At 46.7% G+C, this 23,992-nt stretch overlaps 1 protein-coding gene across 7 annotated transcripts in view; it reads right to left on the bottom strand.

Moving 5' to 3' along the window:
• The window catches only part of RGS6 (regulator of G protein signaling 6), a 544,877-nt gene that overhangs the window by 62,077 nt on the left and 458,808 nt on the right, over positions 1 to 23,992 (bottom strand). For all 7 annotated transcript variants that reach the window (XM_082733462.1, XM_082733461.1, XM_082733459.1 and 4 more), the window contains exons 7-12: positions 23,041 to 23,105; positions 19,468 to 19,544; positions 17,029 to 17,110; positions 15,069 to 15,143; positions 13,288 to 13,386; positions 12,157 to 12,218 (exon numbers count right to left, since the gene is read on the bottom strand). In XM_082733462.1, the coding sequence (XP_082589588.1) occupies positions 12,157 to 12,218; positions 13,288 to 13,386; positions 15,069 to 15,143; positions 17,029 to 17,110; positions 19,468 to 19,544; positions 23,041 to 23,105 (460 nt within the window). The remainder of the gene's footprint in view (positions 1 to 12,156; positions 12,219 to 13,287; positions 13,387 to 15,068; positions 15,144 to 17,028; positions 17,111 to 19,467; positions 19,545 to 23,040; positions 23,106 to 23,992) is intronic.

Below are 23,992 nucleotides of genomic sequence, written 5' to 3'. Positions count from 1 at the left end.
TCCAGGATGATTTCATCTCAACATCCCTAATTCACATTCACAGAGAGTCTTCCCAGATAAGGTCACATTCATAGGTCCCAGGGATTAGGACTTGCACATACCCTTTTGGGGGCCACTATTCCACCCATTGTAGGGAACATGAAAGAATCCAGGCATGAAGCTGGAGAGGACGCACTTGACCACCTGACTCCTTCCCTCAGATCGGCACAAAAACTAACCAGCAGATGGGAACCTCAACCCTTTTCCAGGGACAATGGGTCATGTGAGATGTGTCTGAGTCATGATGAGGTGTTGGGGCTTTCCTGATTATTATGTACTTGGGCATCCACAGAATTCTCAGAATTTGAGATAGTGGGTGTAGTCCATGGGGCTCTCCTTAGCCGTGACACTTTTGTCACTCAGAATGTCTGCCCCTAGCCATTCCAATGACCTCAGCCTCCAGTGGCCCCAATCTCCAATCAAAGATGTCTACCCGAGCAGCCCAAGACAAATGGTGTGTGCGCGCGCGTGTGCGCATGTGTGTGTGTGTTATGGTTTTGTTTTTTTTTAAAAACCAGAAATGTATATCCCTCAAGTAATACATAGGGATGGAAAGACACAATTTCCTCCCCTGCCGTCCTTACCTCTCCTCAGATTTCCATGAGACGGGCTGGAGTTTGTACCAGCTGCCTCTCCAGGTTGTTGCATGAGCTCTTCCACGTGGCCACACCTGCACCCAGTGAAGGCAGGTCTGACCGGCCATGCCAAACCTAGGTTCCTGGATGGAACCCAGCAGGAGTGCTTGGGATGAGAAGGGGCAGGGGAGGCTCAGGAGAGGCTGGGTAAGAATACTGAGTACTTGGGTACTTGGGGGACCCTGCCTGTTTGTGGCCTGGTTGCTTGCCAGTGAAGATAGCTGTTGTGTTGACCAGCCCAAGGCACCTGAAACTTAGAGGGCCAAAGAGCAGTGAGGAGAATGTAAGCTGTAATGAAACATGGGCTTACAGCCAGGTCTCCTTTAGAGAAATCTGGGGATACCTCCAAAGGGTAGAGGAGAGGTGGTGAGATGAATGGGGATGTTGGTTCAAGAGAAGTAGTTGAGAACCTAAGGAGGATTTTGTAACCACTGAAGTTAAGGGTGCAGGATTGGACTATGTAACCTGCTTTAAGTGTGACTGAAGCTGCTCCTATGGCCTCACCCCACATCGTGCCTTCTGAGACTGGGGTTTAGATGGGATCCTAGATATGCAGGGAAGAACATGTGAAGAGAGGGGTAAGAACTTCCCACAGAAATGCCCAGCAAGCTATACCAAAGCAACAGAGCTCCAATTAGGATGATCACTATCTGTCCCCCAAAGCCAATGATGGGCAGCATTGGTCAGCAGGGAAGTTTGTTGTATTGGAAGAGGTACAGCTATTTTATTAGAGTTTAGGTACATGAATAAAGTTGGTTAGAGGCTTTGTAAAGGAAACAGTAAAAATTTTATGGACAGGTGCACTTTGAATGTAATATTTTATTGATAGGAGTGGGATGTACTGACTAATCACTGAATTAGACTGAGCTATACCAGGACCTTCTAAGCAAGCAAGAGACTTGAATTTTTTTTTTTTTAAGACAGGAAGGGAGGGGGGATGGGCAGAAGGGAGGGGAGAGAGAGAATCACAAGCAGACTCCCCGCTGAGCCAAGAGTCCAGTGTAGGGCTTGAGCTCATGACCCTGAGCTCATGACCTGAGCTGAAATCAAGAGTTGGATGCTTAGCCAACTGAGCCACCCGGGTGCCCTGAGATCTGGAAATTTTTAAAGGTATTTTAGAAAGGAAGATCTTGAGATTCTAAGAGGATGAGAGAGATTGGATGGTATATTAGTCTCTTACAGCTGCTATACTTAGTGACTTAAAAACACAAATGTATTATCTTATAGTTCTAAGGGTCAAAAGTCTGAAATGAACACTGTGGGACTAAAATCAAGGTATCAGCAGGACTGAGTTCCTTCGGGAGGCTCAAGGGGAGAATCCATTTCATTGCCTTTTCTCCCTGATAGTGGTGTCCTACATTCCTTGGGTCCTGACCCCCTTCCCTCTTCAAATCCAGCAATGCCTGCCCAAGGCTGGATCACATTGTGTCATTCTGACATTGACCCTTCTGCCTCCCTTATCTACAACAAGAACTCTCCTGGTTACACAGGGCCCACCTGGATAATCCAGGTAAACCCCTATGTTAGACTAACTGACTAGTAATCTTAATTCCATCTGCAAATGTAATTCCCCTTTGCCATGTAACCTAACATATTTTACAGATTCTGGGGATTAGGTCCTGGGCATTGCTGAGGGACAATTATTCTGTCTTCCACAGGTGTCATTTGAGAGGCATTTGTGCAGAAGGTAGAGAATGAAGTCACTTAACAGAGGGTGTGGTGGTAGGCAAAAGGTGTACACCAGGCCTGCAGGGACTTTTTGGGAATGGCACCAACATGTTTTATTTCATTGTCGTGGTTACGACCTATGCAAATAAACTCAGCGTTCATGAATCTATGCCCACCCGTGTCCTGTTTGCCATCACTGCATGCGAAACACAGGAGACAGCAAAGTGCCTTCTCTTGGAGGTTCCTGTGAGTGGCTTTGGCTGTCTGGAGTCTGTTGTCTTAACCCCTCTCCTAGCTTTTGCGGGGTTGGTTCTTAGAGAGAGGGGCCGAGAAGGTTAACTCCATAGTCAAGGTGGCAGAGGGCTGAGAGAAGGTGAAAGAATGCCCCACCCCAGAAAGAGATGGAGGAGGATCTCCTCTTCCCTCATCTTCTCAACTCCATGAGACTGGCCAGGAACAGCACAAAGGGTGGAGTGCAAGCAAGCACTGCTCGCCTTGTCCCCGCTCATCTGGGCCGGAGGTGTCTTACTTACGAGCTAACACTTTCAAAGTGGGTTACGGAGGCAAGGAACAAAGGGTTGGTTGCCTAGGATAAGACCTAAGCTTCATGCAGAGAGAGTACAAGGCTTTCGTGTCTGCATTTGGGCTGTGCAATGCCATTTCTTAGGTGTCAAAAGAGGTACAAATGGAGACAGAAATGTCATCTAGGGATATAGTGAGTGTACTTGGTTGGGTTGACCCTTGTGCTGCGTCTCTTGGGGTCCAAGTGAAGCAGTTAGGGATCCTGGGAAGTGAGAAGCCCTCCAGAATGGGTAAACAAGGCAAGAAAATGGGGGTTCCTGCTCAGTCTTCACCATCTCCTGGGAATTGCACCCAACATGTACCTAGGGCTACTTTAGGTGCTGCCAAGTGTTTATAAGCCCTGCTCCCAGCCACAGTAGATCTGTCCAGGAATGGATACCTTACTGACCCAAGCAGGGTTGCTACCCTCTTTCTCTAGCTTCAGGTATAGAAACTGAAGTTACAATGTTCAAGGGTTGGAGGCAGTCCTGTTTCCTAACACCTGTCTGTGATTAAAGAGACTGAGGCCAACAAGGAAAGTGGAGCAGGACAAGAGGTGAAGAAGGAGCCTTGGGAGTGTTTGGGGCCCTGGCTCCAGATTTTTTTTTTTCTTTTAAAGTGTGGAGCCCAGCATGGGGCTCAAACTCATGACCCTGAGATCAAGACCCAAAGCTGAGATCAAGAGTCGCCCACTCAACCAATGGAGCCACCCAGGCATCCCCTGGCTCCAGCTATACCAATACTTAGGGGTGTGGCTGGCCTTCCCCAAGCTCAACTCTGCAACTCCTCCTTGTAGGGTATGGCCAGCACATGCTCCTTTCATTGGAACTGGGTTCAACCTGGGGTTCTATTTCCTGGCAACAAAGCAATAGTATTGAAAGAAGGATGAAGGTGATGGGAATGTGATGGCAAGTTCATGGAGTCACCCTTTGTAGCCAGAGAGGCTTCCTTTCCCCAAGAACATGCACTTCCTTGCAGTGCACAGACAAGTTATCAGAGTCTCCTGGAGACACACTAAGACAATGAAACGGGCCAGCAGGCAATGTGGGAGGCAGCAGCACTGTTGGAGTCCAGAGTCAACATCAATGGCTGCAGGAAGACTTGAGAAAGGACAGGAAAAACAGAGAGAGAGAACAGAGAGGCATGGAAAGAGCTTTGCAGACAGCAGGCACATAACAGCATACAAACAAAAATGTCCACAGACCATTCGGGTGGCACCAAAGCAGAATTGAGAGGTGTTACAGACTGAATTGTGTCCCCCCAAATTTCATATGTTAAAGCTCTAACCCTGCAATGTGACTGTTCTTGAAGATAGGGCCTTTAAGGAGGTCACTAAGGTTAAGTGAGGTATGGGTTGGGGCTCAGATTTGATAAGACTTTGGTCATAAAGAGAGGAAGAGACACCAGATCTCTCTCTCTCTCTCTCTCTCTCTGTACAGAGGAAAGGACATGTGATGACACAGAAGCAGGAGGTCATCTGCAAGCCAGGAAGAGAGGTCCCACCAGAAACCAGCCTGGCAGGCACCTCAATTGTAGAGGTCCTCAACCTTCGGAATATTTGTTGTTTATGTCTCCCAGTCTTGGTATTTTGCTATGGCCACCTGAGCTGACTATTATAGGAGGAAATTGAAAAGATAGACTAAATACAGGAAATCCAGAGGAGGTACATTAAGAGCACGATTTCTCATTGAGAAGTTTTAACATCCTTGTCTCCTTATCTCTGCCTCCTTCTGATTAGTATATGGCGTTGTTATTATCAAAGGTGAAATTCTCACATCATTAGAAGGTGCTGACACAGCAACCATCCACCAAATGTGCCGCCAGCATCAGGGGTTTGAACTGGTTCTTGGGTGAGTCTGCAGCCGGCTGAATTATCCCCATAGTCCCTTCCATTTCATTGTAGAAAGGGGTAGAAGCTCATCTCCTGGCTGCCAGGGGTAGGGCCCATGGTCAGTCATTCAGTCAACATTATTCAGTACCTACTAGTGCCATGAAATAATGAACAGCCTTCTGGACCGCAGGGTGATGCTCATACCGAGCTAATAGCAAGGTCATGGCTTCTAACAACTTTGACAGTAGTCATGGGTTATTACACACACACACACACACACACACACTTTATATGTGGGGCCTCATATATGACATATATAGGTTATATATATTATAGTTGACCCTTGAACAACATGAACAACATGGGGATGGAGCACTGAATCCCAGTGCAGTCAGAAATCCATACAACTTCACTGCCCCAAACTTCACTGCCAATAGCCTGCTGTTGATCAAAGTCTTACTGATAATATGCACAATGCATATTTTGTATGTCGTATATATGATGTGTTGTATTCTTACAATAAAGTAGACAGAGAAAAGAAAATGTTATTAAGAAAATCATGATTATGATTAAGAAATTAAGAAATTATGATTAAGAAAATCATAAGAGAAAATACATTTATAGTACTGTACTATTTTATTGAAAAAAATCTGTGTATAAGTGGCATTCATTATATATATATATATATAATGGGGGGGTCTATATATGTATATATACATATGTACTATGTATATATACATATTAATGGATTATATATACATAGTACATATGTATATATACATGTATATATAATCCATTAATATGGATTGTTAAATCTAATGAGGAGAGAAATAACAAAAGTGAATTTAGAAAACTTTTAGGCCAATCACTTAAAAAATTCTGAGAGAAAAGTTTTAGAATTCATCCTCTTTCCCTTAACAAAAAATTGAGACACAGTTTTATTACAAATTGTAGAGAATATGACAAGAAACGTAAAACAGGTGAGTTGGAGGAAGAAGCGATGGGTTGAGGGGTGTCTGGAGGGACCCCTAGAGCTTTGCACGCATAAGGAGTGTGGTCCACAGAGCAGGTGTGGGTGAAGATGGAGACACAGAGTCCGGGGAGATGGACAGTGAGGAATGGTTCACAGCCGTGGGATGTGGGACGACGAGGCATGGAGTGCAAAGTATTATGGGACAGTGACGATCATTTCTACTTTAGAAATGAAACACAAATACGCTACAGCACTCATTAGAAATCAGGGCCTCTAAACGGGGAGGAAACCTGGGAACTCTATGTGGGAAAGGTGAGTAGGAGAGTGTGTTTGCAGTCCCTTGCACTGTATGTGTGGTTTTCTAGACCTGATGCACTAAAGAGAAACAAGACATGAGGAGGTTCTGGCTAGAGAGGGAAAGGACTACAGTACTACAAAGAGGGAAGAGGAACTTCTGGTTCCCATTCATTCATTCATTCATTCATCCAGCTTTTTCATGTTGGGGAAAGGTGAGGAAAAGAGAGACTATAGTCTCTTATAAAGAACTCCTGAATTGTGGGTCACCAAGAGAAAATACCTTCCACGGAGACATGTGAGATGAGCGAAGGGACATGAGGGTGAATTTAGCCTCTCAGAAGGAGGACTACATGCCAGGCCAGGTATCTCAGCTCTTCCAGGTTTTGGTTTGGACACAGTGGCCCTGGCTATCACGTTACCTCTGAGCTTTCCTTCCCTGTCACCTGAGGTGGGCTGGGAAAAAGAAGACACAAAGATCCCACGGTGTCTGGAATCACATAAAAGCAACGTTGTAATGACCTCTTCGGCCCCATTTCTTCCTTCCCCCAAACTTTCATTAAACATTAAGTTCATGGACTTCCATCACCCTAGCTGGTTTTTTAATAACCCTCAGGGTATTCAGGCCCTTGCTGTCTTATCTCATTTCGTTAATTACATTTCAGGATCATGGAGGGTTGGGAGGCAGAGAAGGAACCAGCATCCAATTTCAGAGAGCAGCGCGATCCCGAGATGGGCAAGCAAGATGATGTAAAAAATCAATTCAGCAGTCGGCTGTGATGCACAAATGGCTCCCAGGGATAGGGTAAGGACAGCCAAGTGCACAGGCGGATAGGGAATGAGACAACTCGATCTCTCTGTGCGGGGCAGTGTGATGTGACTTCTGTAGGGGCGAGGCATGGCTCAGTGCCTAGTGAGTGGGGAGAGATCTCTGCAGATACCCTGCAAAATGCAGGGGCTTTTCGGACCCCTTGGAACTGAAATGTATACTGTTTTGCATTCCCAGATTGGTTTGTTAAGTGCTGTAGGGCTTGGGTGAATAAAAACGGGGCTCCGATGAGGACCCTGGCAAAGGACGGTAAGACCTCCATTGTTTGGCGATCTCACACAGGTGAGCTATACAACCGAAACGGCCTCTGAGCAGAGTCTACAATGACAAAAACCCTAGGCCTCAAGGCTCATCGCCTGAATTCAGAAGAACACGCCCCTCGGAAAAGACTCTTTACTCTTGCTTCAGGACCAAGGCTAAGGGACTTGGTCGTTTGATTTCCTGGTATGGTAGATTGATTTAAAAATGAGTCTATTTCTCCAGCCCTTGAATCTGGTCTGGGCTTGTGACATGCGTTGACCGATAAAAGACAACAGAAGTGCCAGAGTGTCAGTTCCAAGCCTCAAGAGGCTTTGCCTGCTTGTACCCTCTCTCCTGGAATTCTACTATTCCCACGTGAGCAAGGTCAAACTTGCCGGAGGATGAGAGACTATGTGAGGGAGAGCCCAGCATCCCAGCTTAGGTCACGCTAAACCACCTGGAGCCAAGCACATGAGAGAGCCCAGCCAAGAGCACAGAGCTGTCCGTGGCTGCACATGGATACCAGCCCGAGTCCCTGGGAGCCAGCTGGCACATAATCACGCGAACCGTAGCAAATGCCTACTGTTGGAAGCCACTAGGGTTTGAGGTCGCTTATTACTCAGCGATATCTAACAGAAACACCTGGTCTGCCTGCAGACTGTTGACCAGGAATAAGAAAACAAACCAACAATCAAACAGCTAAAAAGCAGAAACACAGACTCGAAGGTTGTAATGGTCTGAGGCTCTTTAGGGAAAGGGAAGAAGTTTGTGGCACTTCGTAAGACGCTGATCATTGGCAGTTGCAAAGCACAGTATAAAAGTCACCAGGGAAATTAACTGAAATATAGTCTCCTTTCTTTAAGAAGGCAAGTGCATAAACCATGCCTAAGAAAGATTTTCGTTTGGGGGCACCTGGGTGGTGCAGTCAGTTGGCCATGCAACCCTTGGTTTGTTTGGTTCAGGTAGTGATCTCAGGGTGGTGAGATGGAGGCCTGTGTCGGGCTCCATGCTCAGCGCAGAGTCTGCTTGGAGCTTCTGTCTCCCTTCCTCTCTGCCCCTCCCCCTTTCTCTCTCTCTCTCTACTAAATAAATCAATCTCAAAAAAAAAAAAAAAAAAGAAAGTAAAGGAAAATATTTTCATTTAAAATACTTAAGGGGCGCCTGGGTGGCTCAGTGGGTTAGGCCTCTGCCTTCGGCTCAGGTCGTGGTCCCAGGGTCCTGGGATCGAGCCCCACATCGGGCTCTCTGCTGAGCGGTAGCCTGCTTCCCCCTCTCTCTCTGCCTGCCTCTCCGCCTACTTGTGATCTCTGTCTGTTAAATAAATAAATAATTAAAAAAAAAAAACAAAAACTTAAGATAACAGGCTTAAGGTGTTAAACACTGTTTATCTGGGAGATTCATTTATGTGTGCAGGGACCATACTACCTGAAGCAAAAATCGGGGGTGCCTGGGTGGCTCAGTTGGTTAGGTGAATGCCTTCGGCTGAGGTCATGATCCCAGAGTCCCAGGATTGAGTCCTGCATTGGGCTCCCTGCTCAGCAGGAAATCTGCTTCTGCCTCTGACCCTCCCCCCACCATGCTCTCTCTTTCTCTCTCAAATAAATAAATAAATAAATAAAATCTTAAAAAAAAATCAGGTAGCATCTTAGATAGAACTTTTTGTTGCTTCCAGGTGCAAAAGGCAGCGTATGCTGGGAAGTGGAGTTTGGTTGTCATGATGTTGGCCCTTAGCCACTCATGGTGACAATGGGACAGTGCGGTTGAAACCAAGATGACCCCAGAAGATCTGCACAGAAGAACCAAGCTCTTCCCATATGGCCTTTCCTTCCTCACAGGTGCCAGAAGAGCGGTGCCATAGGAGACTGCCGGGGCAGAAAAACAGATGTGGGCTGCAGGGCCAGCCTTCCTGGGCAGCCTGTGGGCAGCAGATGGGAAAGAGACAGGGAGGAAGAACTGCATTTGCAGAAAGCTGCTGTCTGCAAGACCAGCTTCACTTCGTGGCTTGCCCTTTATGGCTTCCTCTGAACACCAAACACCCAGTTCTTTCTGTTCCACGTACCTGAAGTCTGCTCCTTTCCAAGACACCATTCAGCACCATAGGGTGCTTAATGATAAATAAATCATTAAAAATGATAAAAATAATGGTTCATATTTATTGCCTGTGTAATACATGCCAAGGACTGGATGAACTCATTAACCCTGTAAGTTAGTGCTACTGTTCTCTCTCCTTTAAAGAAACAGAACGGAGGCACAGAAAGATAAAGCAGCCTACGTAAGGTTGCACAGTTAGAAAATGGGCAGAGGCAGGACCCCAGCCCTGACGCCTGGCTCCATACCCATCCCCTGATTCGTCCTGCTGGGCTCCTTCAGTAGGCAAGTGTCCCTATTCCCTTCCCGGCTGGGTGTGCTCACAACATTTGACCACAGCCCTGACCCAACCCATCACCAGCCCTGGAGCCTCTCCCCAGCATCAGTTCCCAGGGAACTGCATGGCATGCACCTGATCTCTGGGGGACGAGGTCCTTTGCTTGTAGGCTGATTACCACCCATCACCTGCCGGAGGCCCAGGGAGAGCAGCGCCGGCTCGGGGATGTGTGCGCCCACCTGAGACAGCTCAGCTTTCAGCTTCGGTGAGCAGAGCAGTCGCACCCAGGGCCAGCTGCCAGCGCCTCCTCCCCGTCCCCGCCCCCCCCCCCCCCCCCCCCCCCCCCCCCCCCCCCCCCGCCGCTGCAGACAGCCCGAGGCTCCGGACTGCTTTATCTCCTGCTCACACCCGTCTCCTCTCCCTCCTCCTCTCTATCTGGGAGTTTCCTCATGGTTCTAATGAAAAACCCCTGTGTCACATTGAAAAGTTGCCAGTTATTGCTGCTGGGAATAAAATCTGGTCTCTGCTGGGCGGAGACTCCGGAAGCTTCGAGCTGGGAATGAAGACAGGCTGGTTGGAATCATCTCTCCGGTGCCAGTCGAGCAGCCTCAAGCATAATGAGATGCTGCCAGGTGGGGCCCTCCCTGACAGCGCTAAACAAACACACACCAGGCCCTGCCAGGCTCCCGGCCCCACCCAGACCGTCTCCGGGCCCGCCTCAGCCCCACACACCTGCCAGGAGTCAGTGGGCTTCCCTCAGGCTGACTGGTTCAGGCTCTTTCCCCACATCCCCCAGAAATCAAAGCAGGGTGCCCCTTCTTCTGTGAGCTCTCAGGTCACACAGCTCCAGGCTGAGCACAGAGCCTCAGGGCTACACAGTGGCTTCCCCAAGGAGACCTGGTCAGTGCACCTGCAGATTATTCAAAATGCAGGCTCCTCTGGATCTACCTGGAGTCACTGAATCCAAATCCCCACAGCTAGGGTTTGGGAAACCCCATTCTGAACCCCTCCCTGCCTGGACAGTCCTGCTCAAAACCACTGGACCCAAATGAACTGACCCAAGGGAAGATGCTTCACCCCATCCCCCGAAACCGCCGCCACACACACATGCTCTCCTAGGACTGCAAAGTCTCATGTGCCCTTTAAAGGCCAGGTGTGACTCGCGCTGATCCTCGCAGCACATGGGGATAGTCATTCCTGCCCCTCTTTCACAGAGCTGGAAGCCCAGAGCCCCTTACAGGCTACGGCACCAATGCACGCAATGTCACCCCACCACCTCCCTCATGGCCACTCTCTGGGACAAAGGCAACCACAGTGAGATCAGAAAGCAATTTTAGAAGCTGGTACTTGGGGAGACCCCCAACATGACAGCTGGGGGTGGGCAGTGGTTCTGTGGCTAGCAGAGGCAGCAGCAGACCTGACTCCACAGAAATCCACGTCCAAGTGCAAGCTGAGCTCCAGCCTCCGGCCACCTTGCGGAACGCTTTCTTTGGAGAAAACGGGAATCTCAGTGATTCTCACAAGGGGCGATTCTGCCTCCCTCCTGGCTCTGCCCTGGGAACGTTGGATGATGCCTGAAGAGATTTTTGGTTCTCATGATTGTGAGGTGGGTTTTGGCATCTTGTAAGTAGGCAGAAGTCGGGAAGGCTGCTAATTATCCTAAAATGCAGAGGACCGCCCAGGATGTCAATAGCGACATGATCAGTGAGTCCCGGGATAGATGGAGATGCCGGCTCCAAGCCAGGGATGTTCTTGGTCCCCTGAACACAGGGTGCTCACTTAGCGTTTTGGATTTGGGAGAGGAATTTTTCTTAGCCTCAATTTCTTGTTTTTCATCTAGAAAGAGGAGGGAGATCAACCTGGGGGCCAGCAGAGACAGGCTCACAGGTTGAACACACAGCCAGCCCTCTGTGTGAGCTGGATTTAAAGGATCCACTTTACGCCAATATCCAGTAAATGCTAAGACCCAGCTTAAAACCTTGTTCCCTCAGATACTGGTCATCGCTTAAACAGTAGCATATGGAGGGACAATCGTTCGGTGTGAGACTGTCTGATCAGATTTATTCCATCACGGATTCCCCAGGGGGTCTCTCCTCTTCACCGAGGATTCGAAAAACAGACCATTTAGTTGACAAAATTGAGTTTCCCCTGCGTTAACAGAGTGGGAGTGGAACCAGCTCCGGGTGCAGACTGTAGCAAGAACGTTCCTGAGGAAGCCGGGCTGGAGGTGCCAAATATTTTCTTTACGGTTGATTTGATGCGGTTCTGGGATTGATGGTGTGTGGAGGTGGAACGCCTCCTGATGGCTTGGCCCCCTCCGACGAGCGCGGCCAACACCTCAAAGGGCACACATCATTTTCCTCCCCCGTAAAGGAATCTGGGCATTTTATAGCTGAAAAGGGACCAATTCTATTTGAATTAATCAAGAGGCTGAAGGTTAAAGTGCATTACGTAGTTTTTAAGGACATTCTTCCTGGATTGACAATGTCCCGTGGCCACCCCCTGGAAAGCTTCAACAATGGAATTTTTCTTGACATCACTCAAGGGAGGTCTGCTGTCTTAGCGGTACTTGTGTGGGGTCTGTGTTTTTTCACTCATCAGTTTAAGAGATGACTACAGTCTGCCTCTTGGTGTGGTCCATACTTGTTAGCTGTGACCCCGTAACATTTTTCTTTTGTTAAATTAGAGGAAAACAGTAATATTATTGAGGGGGAAACATACCTTTCAGCCACTTTGGACATTTTTAAACAATGTCTGTCAATCTGTGCATTCAAAAATGTTATCTGGGGAAAGATAGAACAAAGGTATTAAGATCAAACTTGATTTTTTCCCCCTTCTCCCTATGAACCCAAACCTTGTATTTCCATCCATAACCAAACAGCTCTTCTGGCCAGCCTTTGCCAATGCACCAGCTTTGCATTCCAACAATCATTGGCCCATCTGGAAGTTCCCACCATACTCGGGAATCACACTCCACAATTTAGCCTATGCTAATATTCTGTACTGTGTTGTAGCCTAAGTCTTGACTCCCAAAAGTGATTGCAAGCTTAAAGGCAGTGGTAGACATCCTAGGAAGCTTAGCAGCACTTAGACGCACTGTAAATATCTGGTTGGACTGATTTCCAGTGATTTCCCTCTGTACACCTTTCACAACTACATTACACCCACCATATGCTTGGTGTACTTGACTAGATCATCAAATAGCGACTTCACATATGTTTCCTCTTGCCCACCCCAAATAAACTTGTCAGGGGTGGGCACCTTTGGGTTTCCCCCTCAGAAGCTAGTAAAACATAACATAAAGATCTTGAAGTCACTTCATTGTCAGTGAACCCTAGAAAGGAGTCATGTAATTAGCCATTGTCTGCTGTCCCTGGTTGACCAGTTAGCTTCTCATCATGAAGGAAGGCAACATTGAACCAAATAAAGCTGAAGTGGCACAGAGAGTGGGGCTTTCTTTATTTGTAAACTTGCCTTTTGAATCACAGCAATAAAGTCTGGTGGTTCTGAGCTGCCTTACTCTGCAAGTTCATTACAATCTTAAGGACTCTGTGACATCTGTCCCCCCCACCCCCATCAGTCTCCACGGCATTCTGTGGGAACCCCAAGAGACTGGGATCACTCCTCTACATCTGTCTCTAATAACTGCTGGGGGAACTCGGTAGAGATTTTGTCCTCTCGAGCTTCGGTGGGTTGTTCGCACACAGCACTCAGAGGTTCAGGTCATCCACAGCTGGGTTCCACTGTGGTTTCCAGGAACTCAAAGCTCACTCAGCCTTCAGAGGTGAACATTCAAAGGGTTTTCAACCTGGCCACGTCTCCTCCTGGGAGTGCAGTAGTCAATTCATTCACCTGTTTCCGGATGTCCTCTTTTGTAGTTTTCCTGATTGGCTGACTGGGTATGTGTACGGGGCTTTGCGACTGGGACTCTTCTGTCACGCCATACACTGACTAGAGAAGAAGCAAGAAGATAGAATCATGCATCCTCAGAGGGGCAGGGCGCCTTAGGGGTGGGCACTGCAAGAGCTCTTTTGATGCTTCCAATCCCCTCTGTAATGTCCTGACAATAAGTGACCAGCCCCTGCCAATTTCTACAGTGAGGGGACCTCTTCCTCTTCAGGCAGCTTGTCCCATCTTTGGGCTACCACTGTTAGATGATCTTTCCTTTCACTAAGCAGCAACCATCTCTTGACTATCAGCGTGTCTCCAAATATGGCCCTAGACCATCTGCAAAGAATCATCTGGGGGTTCTTGGTAAAGGTGCACATTGCTGAGCCCCAACCCCAGACCTACTGAGTCTTTGTGGGCAGGGTGTGGGAGCCTACACTTTTATCAAATGGCCCAGGTGATTTTGAGGCACAAGAAAGTTCAAGAACAACTGTTGAAAGTTATGCATGGAGGAGCTTCTCTAGACTTTCTGTTCCCCGGTAGATGACATGCTCCTCTGGTAGAAACTGGAGAGGGTCGGGTTTCAGACTCTTTCCTTTTCAGCCAAACAGCTTATGGCCTCAGTTTCTCCCTATGCTATGGCTGCTTATTAAGCAGTTTCCTTGTGCTGGAGACAGAGGAAAGATAATCTTTGCTCTGGGTATGAAATGAAACCCCAAAGGCTATGCAATGTATAGCTGAAATTTATAAAATCAAGAAGGGGTCAGATAGAGAGGATGTGAGGTCCGTAAAATTCTGGAAGATTAAAATTAGGGGGCCCTTAACGATTAAATGAGGATGTTTTAAGACTAATATCATAAGGTCTAAAACCTACAAGGGCATAACTCATCTCAGTAAAGAATAAAACATGTAAGTGGATTCAAGAAGTTGAAATATATGTCATGTCTTATGTGTGTGTGTGTGTGTGTGTGTGTGTCTGAGAAAATGAGAGGATTGGCCATTACAAGAAACAGCAATGCCTTGGGGTACAACTCTAGCTTCTTGAAATTAACATCATGGGGGACAGATATGTCCTCCAACAATACGGCCCTTGGTGCCATGGTGAAGTTGGGGTATACCAGTTGTGGGGCAGGTTGAGGGGGGCAGCCTCGAGTATGTCATGGCCACTGCCACTTCCAGGAGAGTGAAACGCGGATAAACGATGGTTGGCCCATTCACAGCTGGGCACGATGGTGATTTGAATTTGGACGATCTAGCTACATAAAAGACTTTCAAAGTACTAAGCTCACCTTCACCTGTGGGACTTGGATAATTTTTGTTCCTTTAGTTTCTTTTCCTTCCCAGAGCCAATTGCTACTCACCTTCCACACCTCAGCACACTTGAGCCTACTTTGGAAGCCCTCAGGGAGCCCCGGGTCTGGTGTCCCCTCCCGGCTCCCTGGCACCATCCAGCATGTCCCTGCCACAGCTCTCTGGACTGCCTGGGGGTTCACCCCCTGCCCCCACACCCTCTCTCCCAGGCTGTGGGTTTTGTGACAACTTGTGTCACCGTATTTCAGCAGCAAGAAGGGCGCCAAGTACACACCAGCCACTCCACAAATATTTGTAGAATGAATGAATGAATGAAATGGTTTCAAAGGACAAAATGGGGTAGAATTAACAAATAGCAAACGACTGTTTGAACAGTACTAGAAACAGAAGGGCTATTTGCATCAAGAATTTTTAATTTAGCTAAACTAGCGAACCTTTTTAACCTTTTGTGGGTTCTTCAGACGTCGGCATTTCCTGATATCCATTTCTGTTGTGTTCACACAGCCTGGCTGAGAAAAAAAAAATCATATAAATTACCAAGTGAAAATCACACCTTCCATTATGACCCTAGCAACACCATGAGACCCAGACTCTGTCTTTCCCATTACAGGTATTACATGATTAACTCCAATTGGCTGTTCACCGTTCCTTTTACAAAGACATTTCGTCTTCAGCATGTGTTCCTGCACAGAGCCCCCATATGAAATATCAAAGCCTACCCCTCACTATCTAGGGGTAACAGTGAAGAGTTTATAAGCATAAAAGTCCTTTTTTTAAAAAGATTTTTATTTTTTTTGCCAGAGAGAGAGAGAGTGAGAGAGGGAGCGCAAGTCGGGGGAAGAGGAGAAAGAGAAGCAGGCTCCCCGATGAGCAAAGAGCCCGATGCAGGACTTGATCCCAGGACTCTGGGATCATGACCTGAGCTGAAGGCAGATGCTTAACCCACTGAGTCACTCAGGTGTCCCCAGAGTAAACTTCTTATTCAGAGTGGCCAGATCGTTTCAACCACAGCCTTTGTTACTAAACATTATCTGACTATCTACAACAATCCAATATCATGATGGGGAAATAGTTTGTGTTTTGCTTTTAGACATAGTTTGAGGACATAGTTTCCTCATTCCAGTTCCATTTCATGAGGAAAATGCAAGATTTGTCTTAATCATAGGAAATTAGAAATACAATCGCACCTCATTATGCATGTCTTTGTGAATTCACCTACGAGCTAAACTTTATTCATAACCCCCGAGTCCCTCTTTGTGCTGCTTCATGATCACTTGTGGACACAGACAGAGCAGCAAAGGCTGTGCGGAGCCCAATGTGTGTGTTCCCGGTGAGGCAAAGGTGAGGTTCTGCTTTTCTGTTTCATCTCTTACTGTGAACAAATGTTCTTTTGACGATCTATTTAGGACCACCTTTTCCACATTTCTGTGCTTTTTGTTGGTGATTTTGCTGTTTAACACAGCCCCGGAGCACAGTGTGATGTGACCTCTTGTGTTCCTACTCGTAAGAGGGCCGTGGGGTGTGTGACAGGGAACACAGGTGTGTCAGTTAGAGAACACTGGTGGTCCCGAATTCACTATTCATGAATCAACAACATACATTAAATAAGACGTCTTTAAACAGAAGCAGGCTGTGGACATGGTTACCTACCGATCAACTGAAGAAAAGATTGGGACCAGAGGAACCGAGCCCTGCATGTCTCCCGGGATAGTGGCTCAGCCCTGACTAATTCAGCGTGCACAGTTACTTTGCAGAATGTAACTACCATGAATACTGACAATGGACCGCATTTGAGGAAGATTATTCTAAGATATAGAGTTGAATGACAGCAGAAATGGAAACTGCTTGTTCAAAGCGAGGGGAGGGAGAAACATCTATCATGCAAATGGATGTCAAAAGAAAGCTGGAGCTAGCTGTGCTTATATCAGACTTAAAAACCAAAGACAAACGAGAGGAGAAGGGCACTGTATCATAATAAGGGGACAATCCAACAAGAAGTTCTAACAACTGTAACTACTGATGCACCCAAATTGGGAGCACCCAAATATACTAAAAAAAAAACCTCCAAAAACAAAAAAACCAAAAAACTCAGAAACTGCTTATTTTGGGGCTGTAAACTTCTGGGGCCCAGAGGTCCCAGGGGAACCCCTACAGTTCTCCTGTTCCAAGTCTGTATTTCATGGATGAATAACTCTTAAAAGCTGAAACTGTCAGACATTCCAGACAACCCACCCACATTATATTGACGGAATGGCAAAACCAGTTTCACAAAGTTCAGCAATGCTCTTTAATTTTAAGAATGAGACACGTGGTGGCTAAAGAGAGTCTTTTCTTTTGAGTGAAGGAAGAGGGAGACAAAACAAAAACACAGAGAAGCAAGGAGAGCTTTCTCACCACTGGCCGGTGCACATCCCAAAAGGCCCGTTCTTGACTATCCAAAATTTTCCTTTCCGTCTTGTCCTTTTTCCGATCTATCCTGGAAGAGCAAAGGAAGGAAATCAGAGGCTCCTGTTTCTAGGGGCTTAGTGCACACGGGGCTCTTGGCATCTGTGCGGTCCCTGCTCTCTGCAGGGCTGTGACATAGGGGCGGACCCTTCCCTCAAAGGAACCTACAGAAGTCCACACGTGGGATGAGTATTTGTCTTAGGCTGGACTGCAAGTCATCACAGATGTGGACTGAATGTGGTGGGCCTAAGGAGAGAACCAGAATCCAACTGTCCAAGTGAATGATTAAGATTGAGATTATTCAGTATTGAATTATTCCCTGGACACACCCCCACCCCCCATCAAAGTGGATACTGCGTATTCAAATTATAGGAAAGAATGTAACAATAGGCCTGCCGTGTTTCATCCTCAAGTTTGAGAATTTGCTTTAGATTCAGAGTCAATAGAAATGTCTTCAAAATACTGCAATTGCATGTTTTAAAAGTCACTTAAAGCCTCTAGCTTTCTAAAAGCAGAGTAATAGCCCTAGCATGTGACAAGAACCAGAAGGCAAATATGGCTAGCTTCAGCTGGGGGAGGCACAAATTGGAGAAGGGAAATTACAGGTGACAAAGACAGATTCATTATGTTCTGATCAGTAAATAGATAAGAGGTTTTTTTTTTTTTCTTTTAAGCCTGTATTACATCATATTACCTCTCTAAGTAAAAAGTAACAGATTAATTGTGTAACTTCTGGTTCTTGGCTCTCTTGGGAGCACTTTAGTTTACAGCCCTGAAATAAACCATAATCACCCTGAGATTTCTGTGATAATTACTGTGTACTTCAACGGCCCACAATTATAATATAATCACAGACTTAATCAAAAAAGTTAATTGAGAAATACTGTATATGTACAAAGTAACAATTTCCCCGCCTTTTTCAACATACGATGCTGGGTGATCCTTAATGTGAAAATTAGCTCTCCTCTTTGCTTCGCAGTGGCTTCTGAGTACACAGGTTGGATTCTGCCTCCCCCTCCCCTCTCAACCCTGCTCCCACTTTCTCTTTCCTCGGGGCCCACAGCTCCTCCAGCTCAGCTCAGCTTCCAGTGCCCACCTCACTCCTGGCTACTGGCAACACCAGGTAGGCTCTGCATGTGGAATTGTGGGCTGAGGGGAAAGTAGAGACTGCAGAGGGAGGAGAGGCCATTGTACTACATCAGCCACTGGACCCGAAGTCCTTGGGTCATTTCCATCAATGACCACACACCTGTGAGAGATGCCCAACCGTATGGCCTGAGACCCAGCCCTGGGTGACGGGCTGCAAAGCTGCTCAAAGAGTGCAAAGGGGCCCTGCTCAGGGACAAGTGGCATCCAGAGAAAAGATGCTTGCCTTTGCCTAGCTCAGCGTCCTTTTCTGACCCCCTCCTCTGCCCCATTTCTTCTGTGAACACTTCTGGTTAAATCAGAGATCGTTGCTGGGGAGGGCGAAAGAGACCCCAACCCGAGCTAGTTCTTTTCCTAGAACTGAAAGGACCTGGTTGACAACTGTGCTTGTGGACAGGGGGCCACAAGCCCCCTGTCCACAGGGAGGTAGGAATTTCCAGTATACCCCCCTGGGGAGGGAAAATTCTGGGGGAAACATTCCAGCTAGTCTTTTATATCTTAGACTCCGGGGGAGAAAAAGGGCCTTTACTTTGTTGGTGGCTCTGAAAGAAGGAATTGAGAAAGCTCAGGTCCATCCTTTCTGGGTCCCGTGCATGGGCCAGCCTATTCCTCTACATGCAGTGAACTTACAGGGCTCACATCTGCCCTGGGCTATGAGCTTCTCAGATATTTAGGTCTGCTCAGCATGGGCAAGTTGAATTCCAGGGTAAAGATCTGTGGTCACAGATCCAAAGTAATGCCCTAGAACCTGGATTTTTTCAGCAATAATCATAACACACTGGACTCCAACGTCCGACTTCTGTGCCTTATTTCTGATGTTCTCAGCCCCTCCTCTGGGGGCAAAGGGAGAGGGACTGGCCTCCCTAAAGCTCCAGCATGTTTTTCTATGCAGAGAGAATCTCCAGAAAAGTGGGTCTGATGTTTTTTTCAGCCCCTGAGCCCAGAAGAATACTTGGAAATCTCTTTAGGAAATAGAAACTTCTTCTAACCAGATTTCTACGTTGGGGAGCAAGCCCATTGCCTGCTAAGACACATGCTTTTGAAGTTATTTCAGAGTGCCATTGATTACAAAGATGAAACTTCTCCATCTTGACCTTGATTTCTACTCTGCTGCTCTCGTGCAAGACGACAGCATTTGACCAGCCGTGGCCGGCCGGCCGTGGAAGGAAACCACTCTCACACCACCTCCACTTTCCCGACAGTCTTTCTCTCTTTTCCAGGGTCTCTGTCAAGTTCACCTACTTCACTTGAGCTTCTGCTTGCATAAAGATGAATTCCCACTTCCTTGCAAAGGCCCTCTGGAGTCTTGCTAAGTTTTCCTAATGAGAAATCAAAATCAACGAGAAGGCATTAATCCTTGTAAGTCTGCACATTGACACCTATGCTTATTACAAGGCGGTCATCTATTTTGGTTACTCCCAGCGGAATAGCGGCGCCCCACTTTAAGTCCACTGGATATGAACCCAGTGTGATTCGGCCCCAGACCCTGCTGTACAGAGCAGAACTATTAATATTCATTTACACGCCCATTAAATCTGAAATCTCTGTGGTTCACCTGATTCCTCTTTTCTCGTGTGTTTTACACGAATGCAACTCACATGGCACTTTTCATCACTACCACGCAAAAAAGGAAGAAGGGTTTGTGGCTATTCATGTGGGATTTGGGGAAGGGACGGGGGCTGGGGCGCTTTTTGCCGCCTATTGGACATCCCCGAGAGCAAAGGCAAGAAGGGATTTCTCAAGATGCATCTTCCAGCAAGCTGGGGCCCGGGAGGGCGGCAGGAAAGAGAAACACAGATGACCTGGCATTCGTGCCTTTGAAAGTTTGGATTCAAAAGCAGGAGAAAAGGGAAAGTCTATATTTGTGATGTTCATGAAAGGAAAACCCAAAAACAGAAAGAAAGAAAGGGCATCCAGGGTTGCCTTTAGAGAAAGAGGTTGCCTTTAGCTTTTCTCTAAGTCTGTAGTCTTACCTGATGGCGCAAGGGGACAGCGAAGGGGGTGTTTGACAGGTCCCCTAATGATCCACCTAATTCTGATGGAATGCAAGGACAGAGCCCACATTATGCTATGTATTTTCATAGAGCTCATGCCAGCACTAATTGATTACCCTCATTAGGGGATTATTAATATAAAAGGAGCTTCAGTTGAAGATCAACCCACATAAACTCAGTTATTATCAAGGCTCAGTGTATGAGTACCTCAAAAAAAAACAAACAAACAAAACCTATTCCTTTCATTCTTCTACTGTTCATGGGAAGCAGAGTTGGTGATGCTTACGTATCAGTCAATTAGGGAGCAGTTACATAAATTATGAACAGACATGCCATGGAATACTAGGCAGCCATCAAAACCAATAATGTGGATTATTATTACTGACATGGAAAGATTCTCAATATGCTTACAGCATATGATCAGGGAAAGAAGCAGCTTACAAAGTAATGTTCAGGCTATGATTCAAGGTTTTTTTGTTTTGTTTTGTTTTGTTTTTATAAAGGAAAAAAATGTATGTACAGAAGAAATGTTAAGGGAGAAGGACTGCAGGCTTTCTCCTTTCTTTGCTGTTTGAATTTTAAAAAATTTATTTTTATTTTTTTATAAACATATAATGTATTATTAGCCCCAGGGGTACAGGTCTGTCAATTGCCAGGTTGAATTTTTTTTTTTTTTTAACAAAGAGATTATGTCATCAGAAAAAAATTAATAAAATCACTGAATTTTGAAAACAAAATACTTTTTAAATTTTCTAACCTACTTTTAGGCAGAGGTCAACTTCAAAGAACATCTTGAAGCCGTATTCTTTACAAATACCAAAGCAGAACAGTATAGGGCAAGAGAGAAGAAAATGGAATAAAATCTATCTGGAGTTGATGCTATCTTTTCTAAAAGACAGGACCTTTTCTAAAACATGGAAAATGTGGGGAAGAGAGACACAGTGGGGACAGGCCACCTGCTTCTGCAGGCTGGGTCTTTCGGATGGGTCACACTAGGGGAGGGATGCAGCACCTTGTACGGGGTACACAGAGGTAGGAGAATGGATTCTGAATGAGGGGCGACGGCTGGTAAGTGAGGGCTGATGGGGACAGGAACTAGGTGTCCAGATACTCAAATTCACAGAACAGCCATGCTAGGGTTTGCTTGGGAAGATCATAGTATTCCAATATATCTATGTGTAATAAGCACACTTTGGCCAGGTCCTGAGGCCCTGGGTCAAAGGTACCATGTCCTCCAGAACTGTTTCTCCACTGGCTTGCGCACAGGTTCCCAAGAGCAAAGAAGTCTGATGCAATGGGCCTCACACTTATTGTGGGAAACTGGGGCAGCATGAGAGGGAGATTTGGAAGGAAGGAGCCGGAAGTCCTATTAATGTTGTTGGTTGACCGGGGAAGGACTCCTCGCTGCCCCCAGGGCTGCCCCTCCCCCTCGCTGCCAGCCTTTCAGTCGTTTCTTGGCTCAGCAGCTTCTGTGCCTTCTGGAGGGTATGTGACAATTTGGTCAGTTTCCCAGATTCTCTTTGACCCATATAAAGTTTGGTTTAGGGGAAAGAATCTGCAACCATAAATCTGAAATATTTCAAAAATTATCTGAGCTTCAAGTCCTCTGTGCCATGGCTCTGTTAAACGGGAATGGGTCTGAGTGTGGTGGGACCTCCGAGTTTTGCAGGAACCCCCTTTTTGAAAGAAGGTGGTGCAGGGGGAGAAGTGGGCATGTCTGTTCATCGGACACATATCTTCTGGATTGAATTTGGTCCTTAGATTCGACTGCCAAGAATGGAGGAGTTGGGTTAAAAAATGCAATTAAAAACTATCATAGAATAAATTTAAAAAATTCTCATATTGTCTCCGTTTTCTCCTTTTGGTGCAGCCATATGCACTGAGACACAGGTATCAATTAGATTCCTGGAATGACCACCACAATCAGGATACAGAATAGTTCCATCATTCCCAAAAAACTCCCTGTGCTGTCTCTTTACAGCCAAATCATGCTCCGACCTGTAACTCCCAGCAGCCAGTGATCTGTTCTCCCTCATGACGGTTTTGTATTTACGAGAGTGTCATGTAAATGGAATCACACAGCGTGTCATCTTTGGAGACTGGCTTCTTTCATTTCATGTAACCTCTGGAGTACTCATCTAAGTGCTTGTGTGGAACAACAGTTTACTCCTTCTCAACCACAGAGGAGAGTTTATTTCCCTGAATGGACATACCAATGTTTATTTCACCCTTCACCTCCTAAAGCACATCAGGGTCGTTTCAGCTTTTGCTTATCACAAGCAGAGCTGTTATACTCAGGTTTTTGTGTGAACAGGAGTTCTGATTTCTTGGGGGTGTGTACACAGGAGCAGGACTGCTCAGTTAGATGGGAAGTATATGCTTAACTTTGTAAGAAACTGCCCGTCCATTTTCCAGAGTGGTTCTGCCATTTCGCATTCCCACTAGGCATTCCCAGGACTCTTTACTTTGGCCACTCTGATAGGTCTGCGGTGGCATCTCACCCTGGATTTAATCTTAATTTCCCTAACGGCTGCTGTTGTTGAACATCTCTTAATGGGTTTATTTGTCATCCGTAATGTCCTCTCCGGTGAAGAGTCTGTTCAAGTCCTTTGCCCATTTTTGAGCGGTTTTTTTTACTGCTGAGTTTGGAGCGCTCTTGTATAAAGATGCAATTTTATTGGGTGTTAAGAAGACTTGAGAACAAAGGAGCCCAGATAAAAGGGACTAGGGAGAGAAAAAAGGAAAAACCGAAGCAGAACCAGAGCCAAAGATACGGTTTTACTCTCCTCCCACACTTAAGCCGAGAAATAACCGCACTTACCGCTTCATAATCTGCCAGTTCCAGTCTTGCTTTGTTCTGCATTGTCCTCTTACAGAGATAGATGGCTGAGGGAAGAAGAGGAATTACATGTGCAAAACCGGCCGTGCGGTGGTGTCACAAATCTGTCCACCCGTCTGTCCGTCTGCTCAATCCAGCCAGCCCTCCCTGTGTCCAGGGCTGCCCGGTGCAGAAGATGCTTCCGCGATTCCTAACCTCCAGGAATCGTCCTGATGCTCAGGATCAGAAGAGGACTCCATTGCCCACGTCTTGACTGCTCCCTTTAGTTCTCTTCACTCTGTTTCACCACAAGCATCCCCAGCCAGGATCATCTTTGACATACATGATCATGTTCCCTTCCTGCCTCCACTCCCTGCCCTGCTTCCTCAGTAACCTCAGAGCACAGTGGGGCTCCTTAGGGTGGCATGCTTGGTTCTTTAAGACCCAGTCTGCTTAGCTTGTCAACCTCTTCCTTCCCTGCCTCACTGGCATGAGAGGTTCCCAAACCCCTTTCAGTTCCACGCTTCTGCCTATGTGTCTCTGCACAGGTCTTTCCACTTCCCTCTTCTTTTCCTCTCTCTGGCAACCTCCTCCTAACCTTGAAAGACCCAGCTCTGTGTTCCAGATAGCATCTCCCTACCCTCACCCATGAAACTTGATTCCAGTGCACCATAATTATGGGTTTATTAGACTGTCCCCAGCTCTAGGCTGAGGGCTCTTCAGGGGCAGAAGTTGCGTCCTACAAATCTTGAATCCCTACACCTAGCACCAGCACCGGCCACCGGTGGAGTGGATGAACAGTGGAAAGGATGGACAGCTTGGGTCTCTCTTCCCAGGCTAAGGAAGGGTTACTGGCCCTCAGTTCCAGAGGATTCTTTCCAAAGCCTGCTTTTATCACTTCTTCTCCCTGCCTCTGCTTCTTCAGTATCTCCCTCCTTCTCCAGGGCCAAGTCAA

This window comes from Mustela nivalis (genome assembly GCF_964662115.1).
Source record: "Mustela nivalis genome assembly, chromosome: 6".
Classification (NCBI taxonomy): Eukaryota; Metazoa; Chordata; class Mammalia; order Carnivora; family Mustelidae; genus Mustela; species Mustela nivalis.
Note: the sequence above shows the minus strand (reverse complement) of the source record. Positions and strands in the feature narration are given on the sequence as shown.